Source organism: Apteryx mantelli, chromosome 28, assembly GCF_036417845.1.
Source record: "Apteryx mantelli isolate bAptMan1 chromosome 28, bAptMan1.hap1, whole genome shotgun sequence".
Taxonomy (NCBI): Eukaryota; Metazoa; Chordata; class Aves; order Apterygiformes; family Apterygidae; genus Apteryx; species Apteryx mantelli.
Genome location: NC_090005.1, coordinates 2,797,340 through 2,810,030, shown reverse-complemented (window position 1 = coordinate 2,810,030; position 12,691 = coordinate 2,797,340). Strand labels below are relative to the sequence as shown.

Here is a 12,691-nt window from a genome sequence, read left to right as displayed (position 1 = left end):
AAGTAGAAGATCTCTGACCAAGGAGGATGCATCTGTCTTCTATATGTACCCTGTAGATCCGAATTTGTGTAAAGGAAGTTGGGTCACAAATTCGTATCTAGGGGAATATGTAGTTGACACAAACACTACAGGTCACAATCCCAGAAGGCAAAAAACAAACCAAAACACAAAAAAAGATCTCAAACCCAAAAGCAAAAAAAATCAAACCCTCTAAATAAAAGGGTGAAAACAAGGTCTTAAACAGAAAGCCGCTTTATAGCTGAAAAGAAATACTTTGGATTTGACCTTAACCCAACTCCAGCACTCCTGCGATAAACTTTATCATCACTTCGAGATAAAATCTGAGCTGCACAGGCGGGGAGGGGGGAGAGGGGCAGAATCGCTGCGGTTTGAGGGGCGCGAGTCCCACCGTTGCTTTAGGTTGTGTAATCTCGGCAGTGACACCGGACAAAAATACCACTCTCTTTCCTGCTGTCTGCGAAGAGATTATTGGGCGTTTCGGATTTAAACACCAATTTGAGTATTTAAGGGTGGCTTTTGAAAGGCTGCTGTTTTGCTGTTGCTTTTAAAGCGTCTTTATTACAATAAGGGCGAGGCGAAGATGCATCAGGACTTAGGTTAAGTCTCTTTGTAATTGTTCATCAAGTCCTTGATTCCTTGCTTGGAGGACGGGCTCCTTTTCCATCCGTGCGTGGGAAACAGTCAATCTAAAGCCACAGCTAAATGTGATTTAGGAGACCGGGTACCCCGAATTAGCTGATGAATTTTCTATCGATCCGAAACAAGCCCTATTCATCTCTGCCAGGCTCGGGGCGCAATGTCCCTGCTCGTATCACCTTAGCAAGGAATGAGATGCAAACACCACCCGGAGGGATCGCCATGGATCATGTGCCGGGGCAGCGATTGTGATCCGCAGCCCCAAATCCCTCGAAAATAATTTTTTGTTCTCTCTTTTCTTTTTTTTTCCCGGTCTTCCCCCCCCCCCAGCCAGGACACACCCCCGAGGGGGGTGGGCCGGGGGGGCCGGTTCTCGCCCGCGGGGCGCTGCCGAGCCCGGGCCCGGCGGGGGCCGGCGGGGCCCGGCGGCGCCGCGGCCGGGGGCGGCCGGAGGGGAGCGGGCGCCCCCGGCCGCCTCCCCGGGGACGCTCGGGGCCCCGGGAGAGCCCGTGCTGGGCAGATTTCCTTATCCGGGGATCGCAGGCCACCTCGCCATTGGCCCGTGCTGTCACATGGACTCCAACTTTGTTCACTTGACAGTAAGTAGGAGGGTTTCGCGAAACAGGAAAACGAGTAAAGGGGGGGACAGGAATAAATTTTAGGATATATATATTTTTTTTTCGTGTGTGCAATTCTAAGAAATTAATGGCCATGAGCTCGTTTTTGATCAACTCCAACTATGTGGACCCCAAGTTCCCACCCTGTGAAGAGTATTCCCACAGCGATTACCTTCCCAATCACTCGCCGGAATATTACAGCAGCCAGAGGCGAGAGAGCACTTTCCAACATGAAGCGATGTACCAGCCGCGGTCAGCCTGCAACGAGCAGCTCTACTCGTCCTGTCAGAGCTCCGGCCACCAAGCAGCGGTGTTATCCCCCCGGGGTCATGTCCATCCTCCTGCCGGACTGCAGAGCCACCTCTCTGAACCAAACCATCCCTGCGAGCCGGGCACCCCCAGCCCGCCACCCTCCTGCAGCCAAAACTCTCTGAACCAAAGCCCTTCTAATTCCTCGTGCAAAGAGCCGGTAGTTTACCCCTGGATGAAAAAAGTCCATGTAAGCACGGGTAAGTGAACTAAAGTGGCTTTGCTTTATACTAAGTAGCACCTCAAAGTCTTGTAGAAATCTTATTGCACCAGTTGTAAAATAACCATTCGTGGAGATTTACGATCGCCTGTTTGCAGAGCGGTATAATTACATCCTCCATAAATTTTTATTGCTCTGCTTGGCCATGTGCCTTTGAAGTCTCTGTTACCATCCTCCTCCAATTTCTTGCAGGCTACTTTTTTTATGGCTGTTGAATCTTCATAAGTTAAGTTTTATGTTTTCGTAATTTGTATTTAAGTGGCGGGTTGAGTAAACTTTTACTATTTTCCCTTCCCCCTTTTTTTAGTGTGATATTTAATGAAAAGAAGCGTGTGTTTGCCTGTGTGTATGTGCGTAGGGGGAACTTTAAAGATTTGGGGATAATAGAGTGATGCTCATGTAGGGGTGTGTGTGTATATATATATATGTATACACACACACATATATGCACACACACACGCAGCACACACACACTCATAGAGGGCATGGAAAATGTGTCTAGGGGACCTTATAAAAACAGGAATATACGTCAAGCAACGAGGATGGAGGTGGAGATTTGGAGATAGGCTCTGGGTATATTTTTAGAAGGTTTGTGGTGTATTTTTTTGAGTATTCCCCCTACCAAAAGAATGTGTGATGCTTTTTTGGGGAAAAGGAACAGCTCAGTAATTCTTCTTCTTCTCTTTTTTTTTTCCCTCCTTTGTGTTTGTTCAGTAAACCCCAATTACTCAGGAGGGGAACCGAAACGCTCCCGCACAGCGTACACCAGGCAGCAAGTCCTGGAGCTGGAGAAGGAGTTTCACTATAACCGCTATCTCACCCGGAGGCGCAGGGTCGAGATCGCCCACTCCCTCTGCCTCTCCGAGCGCCAGATCAAAATCTGGTTCCAGAACAGGAGGATGAAATGGAAAAAAGATCACAAGTTACCAAATACCAAGATCAGGTCTAATTCTTCCAACTCCTCTGCCAGCCTGCAGATACAACAAGGAGGTTCTCAAAACCGATCCAATGGACCAGCCACCAGCCTATAACTATTCCTTGTATGGATGAGAGTGTGTGTTTGTGGGTGTGAGCTGGTGTGTGTGTGTGTGTGTAGGGAACACATGATAATTTTTTTTTATGCTCCAGGAAGCCAGGGAAGGAGGGGTGCTCTTTATTTATAGGGGGAGCAGAGGGAGACTCAGCTACAACAAAGCAGAGATGTGCTGTTGTGCCTCTCTTCCATTAAAAGGAGGCTGTAGATAGTAGTTTTCAGATTTGGCTAAGATGGATCCTTGTTTCATCTTTAATCACGCCAAGCTCTGCCCCATTTGTCATGTTTACTCTCCCGTACAAAGGATGGACCTTATGTCTGCTATTACCTCGACAACCAGCGTTCACTTTAATAAATGAGGCTCAGTTTCTTCAAGACGAACTGGATCCCCCCCCCTTTTTTTTTCCTCCTTTTTTCTTTTCTCGCCTACCAGCCACAAAACGAAAGTTTCCATTCAGACATCCCAAAGACACGGCAGTTCTAGCACAGCCCTGCGGTGGAGAAAAAGAACAAACCCAACAAAAAATCCCCGTCTGCTCCGTGTTTTACAAGGACCGTGGGGACTGAAGAGATCTCGGATACTGTGATGATCGTGCAGCCCAGGGTGGGGGAGGAGGGAACCACTAAAACAAAGTAAAATTATGTTAAGTGGGTGGTGGACAAAGAAACCGAGAGAACGCACACTTAGGCAGGCCCCCCCCTGCCATTTTTGAGTCCGGCAGGTTAATTACTTCACTCGCGAGTCTGGGGAGGGGAGGGTGGGGAGGGAAGAGGGGAAAGAGACGTTTAGTTTAGAAACTTGACGGTAAACGGTGCCACCCGAACGCAAGTCCGCGGCCCAGCGGGGAGAAGGGTTTCCGCGAGGAGAAAGGCCCGGCTTTGCGCCGAGGCTGTGAAGCGAGGGCGGGCGGCGAGGGGCCCCTCGGCGGCCGCGTCCCGGTGCCCGAGGTCTCGGCCCGCTTGGCCGCGGGCGCGGAGCCGCCGGGCCCCCTCGCGCGGCCCCGCCGCCTCCTTTTGTCCTTCGTCGTGTCCGCGCCTACTTGTACATAGCAGGGGAGAAACCCGTCAGTGGAAATAAATTTTTCATTGTGAAACCGACCCTGTGTGTTTTTTTTTATTATCATTATTTTTGTTCTGCTGAGAAAAAAAAAACAGATTTTTTAAAATTTTGAATTAAAAAGCACGTTACTTTGGAACTGGGATTTCTGTTGTCAATGGCACGGCCTCAACTCTCTAATGAAAACAAAAGATGTTTGACTATGGGGTGTATCAGCCTTAAGTACTGCTAAGCCTTACATATTATGATTTATTTGTTCTAAGCTTATATTAATATGCTCTTCCCAAACTGGTTTCAGACAAAACAGAGGTAGTCATTAGTGCTTTGCTTTGCTTTAAAGAATGGATGTAGCGTTGTATTTCTCTAGAGAGACTTCTTGATTTAAAAAAAAAACTCCTTCTCCGAGGTAGTTAATGCATTAATGAGTCTAATTTTTGCACAGATGTTTCTCGGTGTTTGCAGGTTTTCTGTGTATTTTTATATTACAAAGGAGCTGGCTCCTGCGATAGCTCATAGCCTGACAAGCAAATAGATAATCAAGAAGACAAATGGCTTCTTTTGTGAGCCGCAGCTCTTGTATTAATTTTCATTTTCTTTCTCATAGAAAGTATCGAAAATACTGTTCAGGACGAAATAACATTCCAGTTCTAAGTTACAAATATAAGAAAAAGACTATTGTGAGCGGGGGGTGGTGGTGATGGTGGTGCAGGGGGGGAAGGCCTCCACACCATCTGAAGAAAATAATCATTTTCTTATACTTGCCTCTAAAAAAATGGCTTTGGCTTATTTGTTCAATGTTTATGGAATTCTCGGAGACCCCCCATTAGCACCGAAATATTCCACCGCATTATCCAGAAACAAAGGCAGGGCCTGAAATATTTTAAGTCAGAGTGTGTTTATGTGCTATTCCTTCATTTGTAGTAAGTCACTGCACGACCACCTTGCAAATAAAGTGCCTTCAGAAGTAGCCCTTCCCCCACCTCAAACAAAAGGCCGTTATATTTTTCTTTCTATTGACATTTTAATACTTTAAAATAATATTAATGTAGTCACATGATATAGATTTGTTACACATTCTGATGCAGAAGAAATGGATTTATGAAAGCATTTTTGGTTAACTATCACATTTTTAGAGGTAGCAACTGGAAACCTTTAAAGTTTCTTCTTTTTTTCCCCCCCAGAGAGGGTGGCAAGGGCTGTATTTTATTGTAATGCCTGAGGTTGGGGTGGTTTTGTTGTTGCATTTTATTTTAATGTTTTTCCTTTGATCTGCTGTGGCTGTAAAGAGGGTGCTATTTTCAAGATAGTGCTTCTAAGAATGGCAAAAATAGTTCTTAAAAAAAGCATATGCTTCTAGGAATGCAGGTTCTATAGAACCAAATCAAAGCTGGAAAGTATGAATAGAATAGAAGGGGGAGAAAAGAAGATTTCTATAGGACCTAAAAGTTCACAGCCATTATAAGCAGACAGAAGCCAAGAAAAATGCGAGAATTATACAGAAAATCATTAATCACTTCTTTTCTTTAAATACTTATCCTTTTCCCATTGTTATTCAACAGCAAATCTCCGCAGACCGTCTGTTGGGAAAAAAGCACCCGGAGTCCTACAAGAATCTTCAGGGGAAATAATAATATTAATAATAAAATCTGGATCGTAAAGGTGAAAGCTTTATTTTTGGGGGAGAAAAACAAAACCAAAACCCCCAAGCCACCCCCTCCCCCAGACCTCTCACTTTGGAAGAAACCACCCAAACCATGAGGGCCGTCTCTGGGGCGTTGGAAAAAGGATGTGGGAGCGAACCAGGTAACAGAGCTGGTCTCTTGGCATGCATTTCTGATCGTTTTATTGCCTCCTTTCACGAGAAAGCTCGGGGAAAAAAAAAAGACAGAAAGAAAAACAACACGTGAATTCTTTTGCGGGGTTTTCCTTCTGTTTTCTCGTTTTATTTTGACCGATGTGAGCGAAGGGAGCGAGCAAAGAAAGTTTGCAGGCGGGTTACGTGCAGCGAGGGGCGGCTTCGCTCTCGGCTTTGTGGTGTGGATGCTCCCGGCTCGCCCGAGCAGGAGGAGAGCTCTGCTCCGCGGCTGCACGGGGCGCGGCGGCTGGGGGACTGGCGCTCGTTTTGGGGGGGGTTTAGCCCCCTTCCTCCCCCTTTTTTTTTCTTTTGTACGAGCAGGATCTCCGTGCCCGTGTCACCCCCGCCCGGGAAGGGTTTTGGAGGCTTTTGCAGCGAGGAGAGTCCCGAAGGGCTCAGGCCGCTGCAGAGAGCGGGGGGCCGGCTTGTCCCGGGGGGGGTCGGGTGTCCCGAGGGCGCCGGGTGCCCGGGGGGGGCGAGTACGGGGTGGGGGGTTAGGGGTCTCGGAGGTCCCGGGCGGAGGACGCGCTCGGTACCTCGCATTTTGCGCCTTGCGGGGATGCCGAGGGCGGGGGGGGGGGTGGAATTTGGGGAGGTAAAATTCAGAGCTTGCAAGCACCGATCGAGGGATAGAGTTCACGCAGAGGACACGTTTTCTAGGCGATTAGCTGTGTATTATAGCCACGGACTGACCTCTCAAACCCCTTGACCTTTCCAAGGCTGGACATTGTGCTGGGGAACATTTCCAGCACGGAGCGGACGGAGTTCAGCAAAACTTTGCGTGTGCGGGAGTCGCTCTGCCCGGCTCGTCCCAAGCCGCCTGGTCCCGCCTGTTTCCTAGCGGTGCTTTTTTTTTTTTTTTTTTTTGCCATGTGAGAGGGGAATGGACACGGGGAGAAAAGGGTGGAAGGAAGGAAGGAATGGAGAATAAGAGAATATACACCTATAAGGGTGTAATATTTCTGCTTATAATGGCTTAATCGTTCTATTTTCGAGTCCAGGCCCGATAGACTCTGTCCCCTCTTTTATTTCCTCTACTTAACTTCAAGGCACAAAATGCTTTGGCTGTTTGTTAGTGTCTTTGTGAGAAAGAAAGACAGAACGGGAGAAAGAAAGAGAGACAGAAAGGCGTTTGGTTATCTAGAGTCAGAGAGGCTGTGATTTGTCTTTGCAGAGCTGACTCTGATCCTCGGTTTGCTTTACAAAAATCATTAAAAAAAGGACCCCAACCAACCAACCAAACAAAAAATCCACCCCAGCCCGACGCAGCCGCTTTTCCTCGTCCCGCGTCTCATCTCCCCTCTCATTTTCAGAAATTCCTTTGTTTCCGAGAGTCCCTCTCCCCCTCCCTCCGTCCTGCCCTCCCCCCGCGCCTCCTCCCGCTTCGCCCCTGCCCGCGGCCCTCTCAAAAGCCTCTCTGTGCCCGGCTGCCGGGCCGGGGCTGCGCGGGGCTGCGCGGGGCGGCGCGGGCGAGACCCCCGGGCTGGCGGAGGGGAAGGCAGGGGCGGCCCGGGACCCCCATCCCAGCCGGGCCCCGCAGCCAGCGGCCCTCGCTTGGCTGCCGAACCCCTTTGTGTCCTCCTGGTCCCAAAACTGGACAAAAACGGCTCTTGTACGAGCGCGAAAGCGAGTAATCCAACCCCTACGGCCCACTGAGATTTATTTATTTGAGAGCAGGAGAGAGGAGGGGAGGAAATCGTCATATATATGTATATGCCTGTATGTGTGTATACATATGCGTGTGTATGTGTATCTATGAAGCAGAGGATTGTTTCTGCCCGTGGAAGTGTTCAGCCCCGCTATAGTGCTGGGTTGCCTTTAAAAGCGCCTCTGTGAGGAGAGCAGTTGGGGAGTTTCTCAGCCCCAACAGCATCTGTGACAGATTTATGATCCGCAATAAGAACGGCGTGTTTAAATCCGTAAATCAATCTCGCTTTCTCACTATATAAACGTTCATTTTATCTTTAGAAAGAAAACGGCTTTGATCACGGCACCTCGGAGGGTGAAGCCGCTGTTTATGGCCGCATTTCCTACCCTTTGAACTGGGAGCTTTTTTTTAACGAAATTGGTGCTTCTTTTGCATGAAACAAACCCAAAATGCCAGCGGAGGTGGAGAGAGGGTATTTTCTCGGTTTGTTGGCTGGGGTCGGTCTGGGGTTCTTCTAACCCGCTGCATTCACAGAGACACTTCGTTTTATTACTAAGAAAAAAAGAAGTGGTTGTACTGAGGCGAAAGTTGCGGCTTCTGAATTGGCCGCCCGTGCCCTGAGGTTCCCATAAAAACCCTCCTGGTCCCTCCGAGAGCGGCGAAGTTTCCTCTCTCCTGTGGCTCCTCCAACAAGGGACCTTCCCGGAGAGCCCCTTTTTTATCTTATTTTCCCCCACTTCCTACCACACCTTGAGCCAAACCTCTCTCTTCCTACAACCACTTTCACTCGATAAAATCGATTCAAAAATAATCGAGATCTTTTCAAAGCGGTGAGCTTCACAACTCGTTTCTTCCCAGCCGGGCAGAGCTCTTCTTCCCACCCTGCAGCTTCTGCTTACACGGGGCATAAACGCTTTCGGGGTTCCGCGTTAATTCTGGCTTTGATGCGAGCTGCCCCTGGCCCTGCGGGGAGGGGGCATTTCGCCCAGCCCCGCTCTCGTTGTACCCCTCCGGGCGAGAGCGGGGGCTCCGGGGCGCCCTAGGCCTCCTCGGCCCCGCCGCGCCTCCGCCGGTGCCCGCGCTGTTTTGCGCGGCCGCGCTATTGTCCGCGGCGGCAGCGCGCCCCTCCGCACCGGGAGCCGCCTGGCCGGGGCTGCGGCGGAGGCAGCGGGGCGAGCCGGCGTTTTCCTCCCGGCACCGGCTCCCCGCGAGGCGCGGTGTCCCGCGCGCCCCGCCCGCGCGTGCGGGGCTCCCCGCGGGCCGGCGCGCACCGCTGTGCGCCAGGGAAGCGCTGGCCCCGCCGCTCCCTCCGGAGCCCGCTCCCTCCGGAGCCCGCTGCTCCTGCCCTTCTCAGCGCTCCCTTTGTTGCTCATGCCTTTTTTTTTTTTCCCCCAGGATCCTTGTACTTGGCAGCTCTCTTCAGAGTCAAAATTTGATTTTTTTTTTTTAATGCAATAAAGGCCAGCCGAACAATAACAGTAGCGGGGAGAAAAGGCCTTGTAGTAAGGAGAAGGGAGGGGGGAGCTCTTAAAAATGTGCATCCAGGAGTATAAATATTCTCAGTTAGTTTTGACTCTGAAACAGTCGTGCTATTCAGTACAAGATTGTAATAAAATCTCAGTGTGGGGGGAGAAAAAAAAACATTATGTGTCTTAACTAAGCCAAGGTCCAGCAAGTCAACATCCAAGAAAGGTTTAGAAAAGTGTTTAAATAGACTCAACTCCAGACAAGAGAGGAGATGGGGAAATAAACCTAACCCAGAGTGCTTTAATAGCCAAGTAGATTAGAGGTGATTGCCCTGTGCACATACACATCACATGTTCACACGGCTGTGCCAGGCTGCCCAGGCAGCTGCAGAAATAGCCGTGGAGAGAGTGTGCATGTCGGTAGATCTAGAAAGCTTGGTTCCATTCGAAACTTATTTAAAAAAAATACTGTTCCGGTGGAAGGTCACAGTGGTCCTTTGAGTATGAAACTGAAAGACCCCCTTCCCCCTTCCACATCACGTGATTCATTAAATAATTAATGCAGAGGTTGCAGAATAGATATGTATTCGTCAGGAAAATCGCAGACATGGTCTCCTTGTGTCTGACGTGAAATTCAACTGTCCTTTAAAAAACAAGCCTATAGCTGAGGAAAAAAAAGAGAGAGAAAGAGAGAGAGAGAGAAAGAGGGGGAGAGAAAGAGAGAGAGGGGGAGAGAGAGAGAGAGAGAGAGAGGAGTCTGCAATAAAACAATTCTCAGGAACCAAGAAGCCACGCCGAGGGCTGGATTATTGTAAGTAGCAGGGGCTTCCCAATTCCTAGCGTGTCTATATGTCCATGTAAATTTATTGTTTGTTATTAATGTTATTGTCGTAAAATGTGACAAATAGCCGTCTTCATTTCCTCCCATTTCTCTTCACATGGTGGTATGTGTGTTTATACCCATCGAGGCATTTCATTGATATTTTTAGGAATATTCCTCTCTCTCTCTCTCCCTCTCTCTCTCTCCTCGCAACCTTTTTTTTCTTCCCCCTTTCTTGATTTATTACAATAAACATGTCAGCAGCAGTGCGGCTGCCATTGTGTGTGTGTTTGTGAGAGAGTTGTGTTGTTTATAGTGGTGTCCAAGATAAATCATTTCTCGAGTGAAAATGATGTGCAAGCGATGATATTTTAGAGCGAGGATCTCTCTCTACCCCACTCCCTGGAGTTGATTATTTCAGACGATTTACAGTAATAGATCAGCAGCTAATATGAAAGCTCTGTAGCTGGGGGTCTTAAATTACAGCATCTGTGATTACCAATTAAGGAGAGATTTGTATAAATTTGGTAAACCGGGAACGCCTCATTGGCATATAAACCTAGTAAAAGTGCACGACCTTAATATAAAAATTACAGCTTGGAGTCCTATGTTGCAGCATCCCTTTACCAACGATAAGTCATTTTGTACCAAGTTCTCCCCCAGTTCCCTATTCCCCATCCCATCTCTCGGCAGAAGGGCTCCTCATCGGAATACAGGCACAGGTTGATGGCTCGCTTTAGTAAAACGAGGCGATTGCTGGAGGTGTCCCATTGTAAATCAAACACAAAAATCGGACTTAGAAAGAGAAACTGAATTGCAACAGGAAGGCTGAAAGGTAGCGTGTCTCTGCGAGAGACGCGGATCTGGGCACAAGCAGAAGAGGAAGTTTGCTCAGGGAAAACAGAACAATAGGTATCTAAGGTAACTTGGACAATATTATGGGGCTCCATCAGAAGGCTGATTGTCTACAGGCTTTATAACCACCCACCATTGACAACAACAGAAAAGGGGAATAAACTCTTTGCGGGTACTTCGTTGTTCTTTTATACCAGTAGGATAAGTTTGCAGGGCTTTCTAGCGCCGTGATCTTGCTAAGACTGTGATGATGATGGATGAAGAGATAGAGGATAATGTTCTTATGAGGAAAGTTGGAGAAGGTGCTCTCAGGAATGCCTTTATATTTAGGAGTCCAGGCCTGTTATTTTCCTCAGGAAAAGCAGAACTCCAAGGAGTAACAGTAGTAGCAAACAGGCTTAAATAATAGCAGAACCTGGCCGGCAGCTGTTACCTTTGTGGTGATTACTGACTATGCAAAATACAGCTGAGCTTTAACACGAAATTTCCTTTCAACCCACGGAGCTACGGCAGTGAAGACCAGGCTTCGGGGACAAGACATGTGTCCTAAACGGGGGGGGCACCGTTACCTGCTTTAATGTCAGCGCGGGGAGCGCATCCTCCGCGGAAAATGGGAGGTCAGGAGTCACGCACTGCCCTCCCCTCCCATCTCCAAACTGGACCAAATTGGTCCTAACCGGGAGTGTTGAAAGGGAAGGAGGAAGTGGGAGATGGCGTTTTTAAATATTTTACAAGCTCCAACATGCGAGGAGTCAATAAAACTGACAACAGGAGCAAAGATTAAATGTTCGCACCGGATTCTCGAATGAGAATTCACCGCTTTTTTCTCCCTCGTTTCCTTTCCCTTTCCTCCCCTCTGCTCGCCAGCCAAGTCTAACACCACCAGAGCGGTGATATTTAACTCTGTCTGCTAGTGTAAACCTTTATGTAGCAAAATTAGAGCAACTCAGTGACTTTCATTAAATATTAAGGGAGATCCAGGGACGACGACTGAGCCAGAAATACAGCATCATTCTCTGTCAAGCCCCGTATTAATTTAAATTGTCGGCTTCCAAAGGATGCAGGGCACTTACAGCATTTTATTGGGCTGCATTTCATTTCATTAAATTTTACTGCACTGGATTTCGTTGCATTTTATTTTGCTGCATCTTATTTTGTATATTCTGTTGTATTTTTATTTTTTTTCTATAGGCTTGAAATTTTGAGCGTGGGAAAGCGGCCCTTTGCGGCCGGGCTGCTGCGGCGATGCCCGGCAGAGTGCGGGCTCCGTGCGGGGAGCCACCCGCAGCCCCACGCCGCGGGCGGCATCCGCCTCTGGCTCCCTCGGTACCCGGCGCTTTATTTCGCCCCGGTCCAGACAGCATTGGGCGAGCGTTTAGTTATCAGCTGTCGGGAGGAGCTGGGCTGGCGGAGGGCTGCGGGGCGCGGTGTGGCCAAACCTTCCTGCTGAGGACGCAGCCCTGGCCCCTGGGCACTGCCTCCCCAGCCCGAGGGGGGATGCTCAGCGCCGGGATAGGAGCTCCGGCCTCGGGATAGCGCCGCAGAGCAGGGAGGGGATCCCCAGACCTGGGATAGGAGCCCACATCCGGGATTAGAGCCCCAGACCCGAGAGGGCATCCTCAGAGCCGGGTTAGGAGCCCAGACCCGGGATAAGAGAACTAGAACCAGGATAGGATCCCTGACCCGGGAGGGGATTCACAGACCCGGGTTAGGACACCAAACGCAGCACAGAACCCCGGATCAGGCAGGAGTCCTAACCCTGGCGGAAGGGCTCAAGCAGGGATCGCCCCTCGCTCCGCCGTCCCTCGCCGGTGGCTTTGGGAGGGGACCAAGGCAGAGGAGTTTGGGTGCTGCAATACTTTGCTCGGGGCAGGATCGGGGCTGAAAGGGCCCCGTCGTGCCCCGAGCGCCGCCCCGGATCCCGGCTCTGTCTGGACTCCCCGAGGCTTAGGGGGTCCTCTCTGCTCCCCGCACCTTTTTCAGCCCCATCCTCACCAAAAACTCGCGATTAGCGGCCGCCCAAGGCGAAGGGCTTCGTTTAGGTCAGGTTTGGGAGGGGAAACCCGGGGCAGCAGCCGCAGAAGCCCCTGCCCCGCGCATCCCCCGCGCATCCCCCGCCGCTGCCGCTCACCACCGCGTCATTCTGCCCAGCCG

At 49.8% G+C, this 12,691-nt stretch overlaps 1 protein-coding gene across 1 annotated transcript; it reads left to right on the top strand.

Annotated features, from left to right (window-relative positions):
• The first annotated feature begins 1,069 nt into the window (after positions 1-1,069).
• Positions 1,070-3,930, top strand: HOXB4 (homeobox B4). The gene is made up of 3 exons (XM_013954608.2): positions 1,070-1,256; positions 1,357-1,783; positions 2,518-3,930. The coding sequence occupies exons 1-3, from the start codon at positions 1,230-1,232 to the stop codon at positions 2,832-2,834; spliced, it is 771 nt and encodes a 256-aa protein (XP_013810062.1). The 5' UTR covers positions 1,070-1,229; the 3' UTR covers positions 2,835-3,930.
• The last annotated feature ends 8,761 nt before the right edge of the window (positions 3,931-12,691 follow it).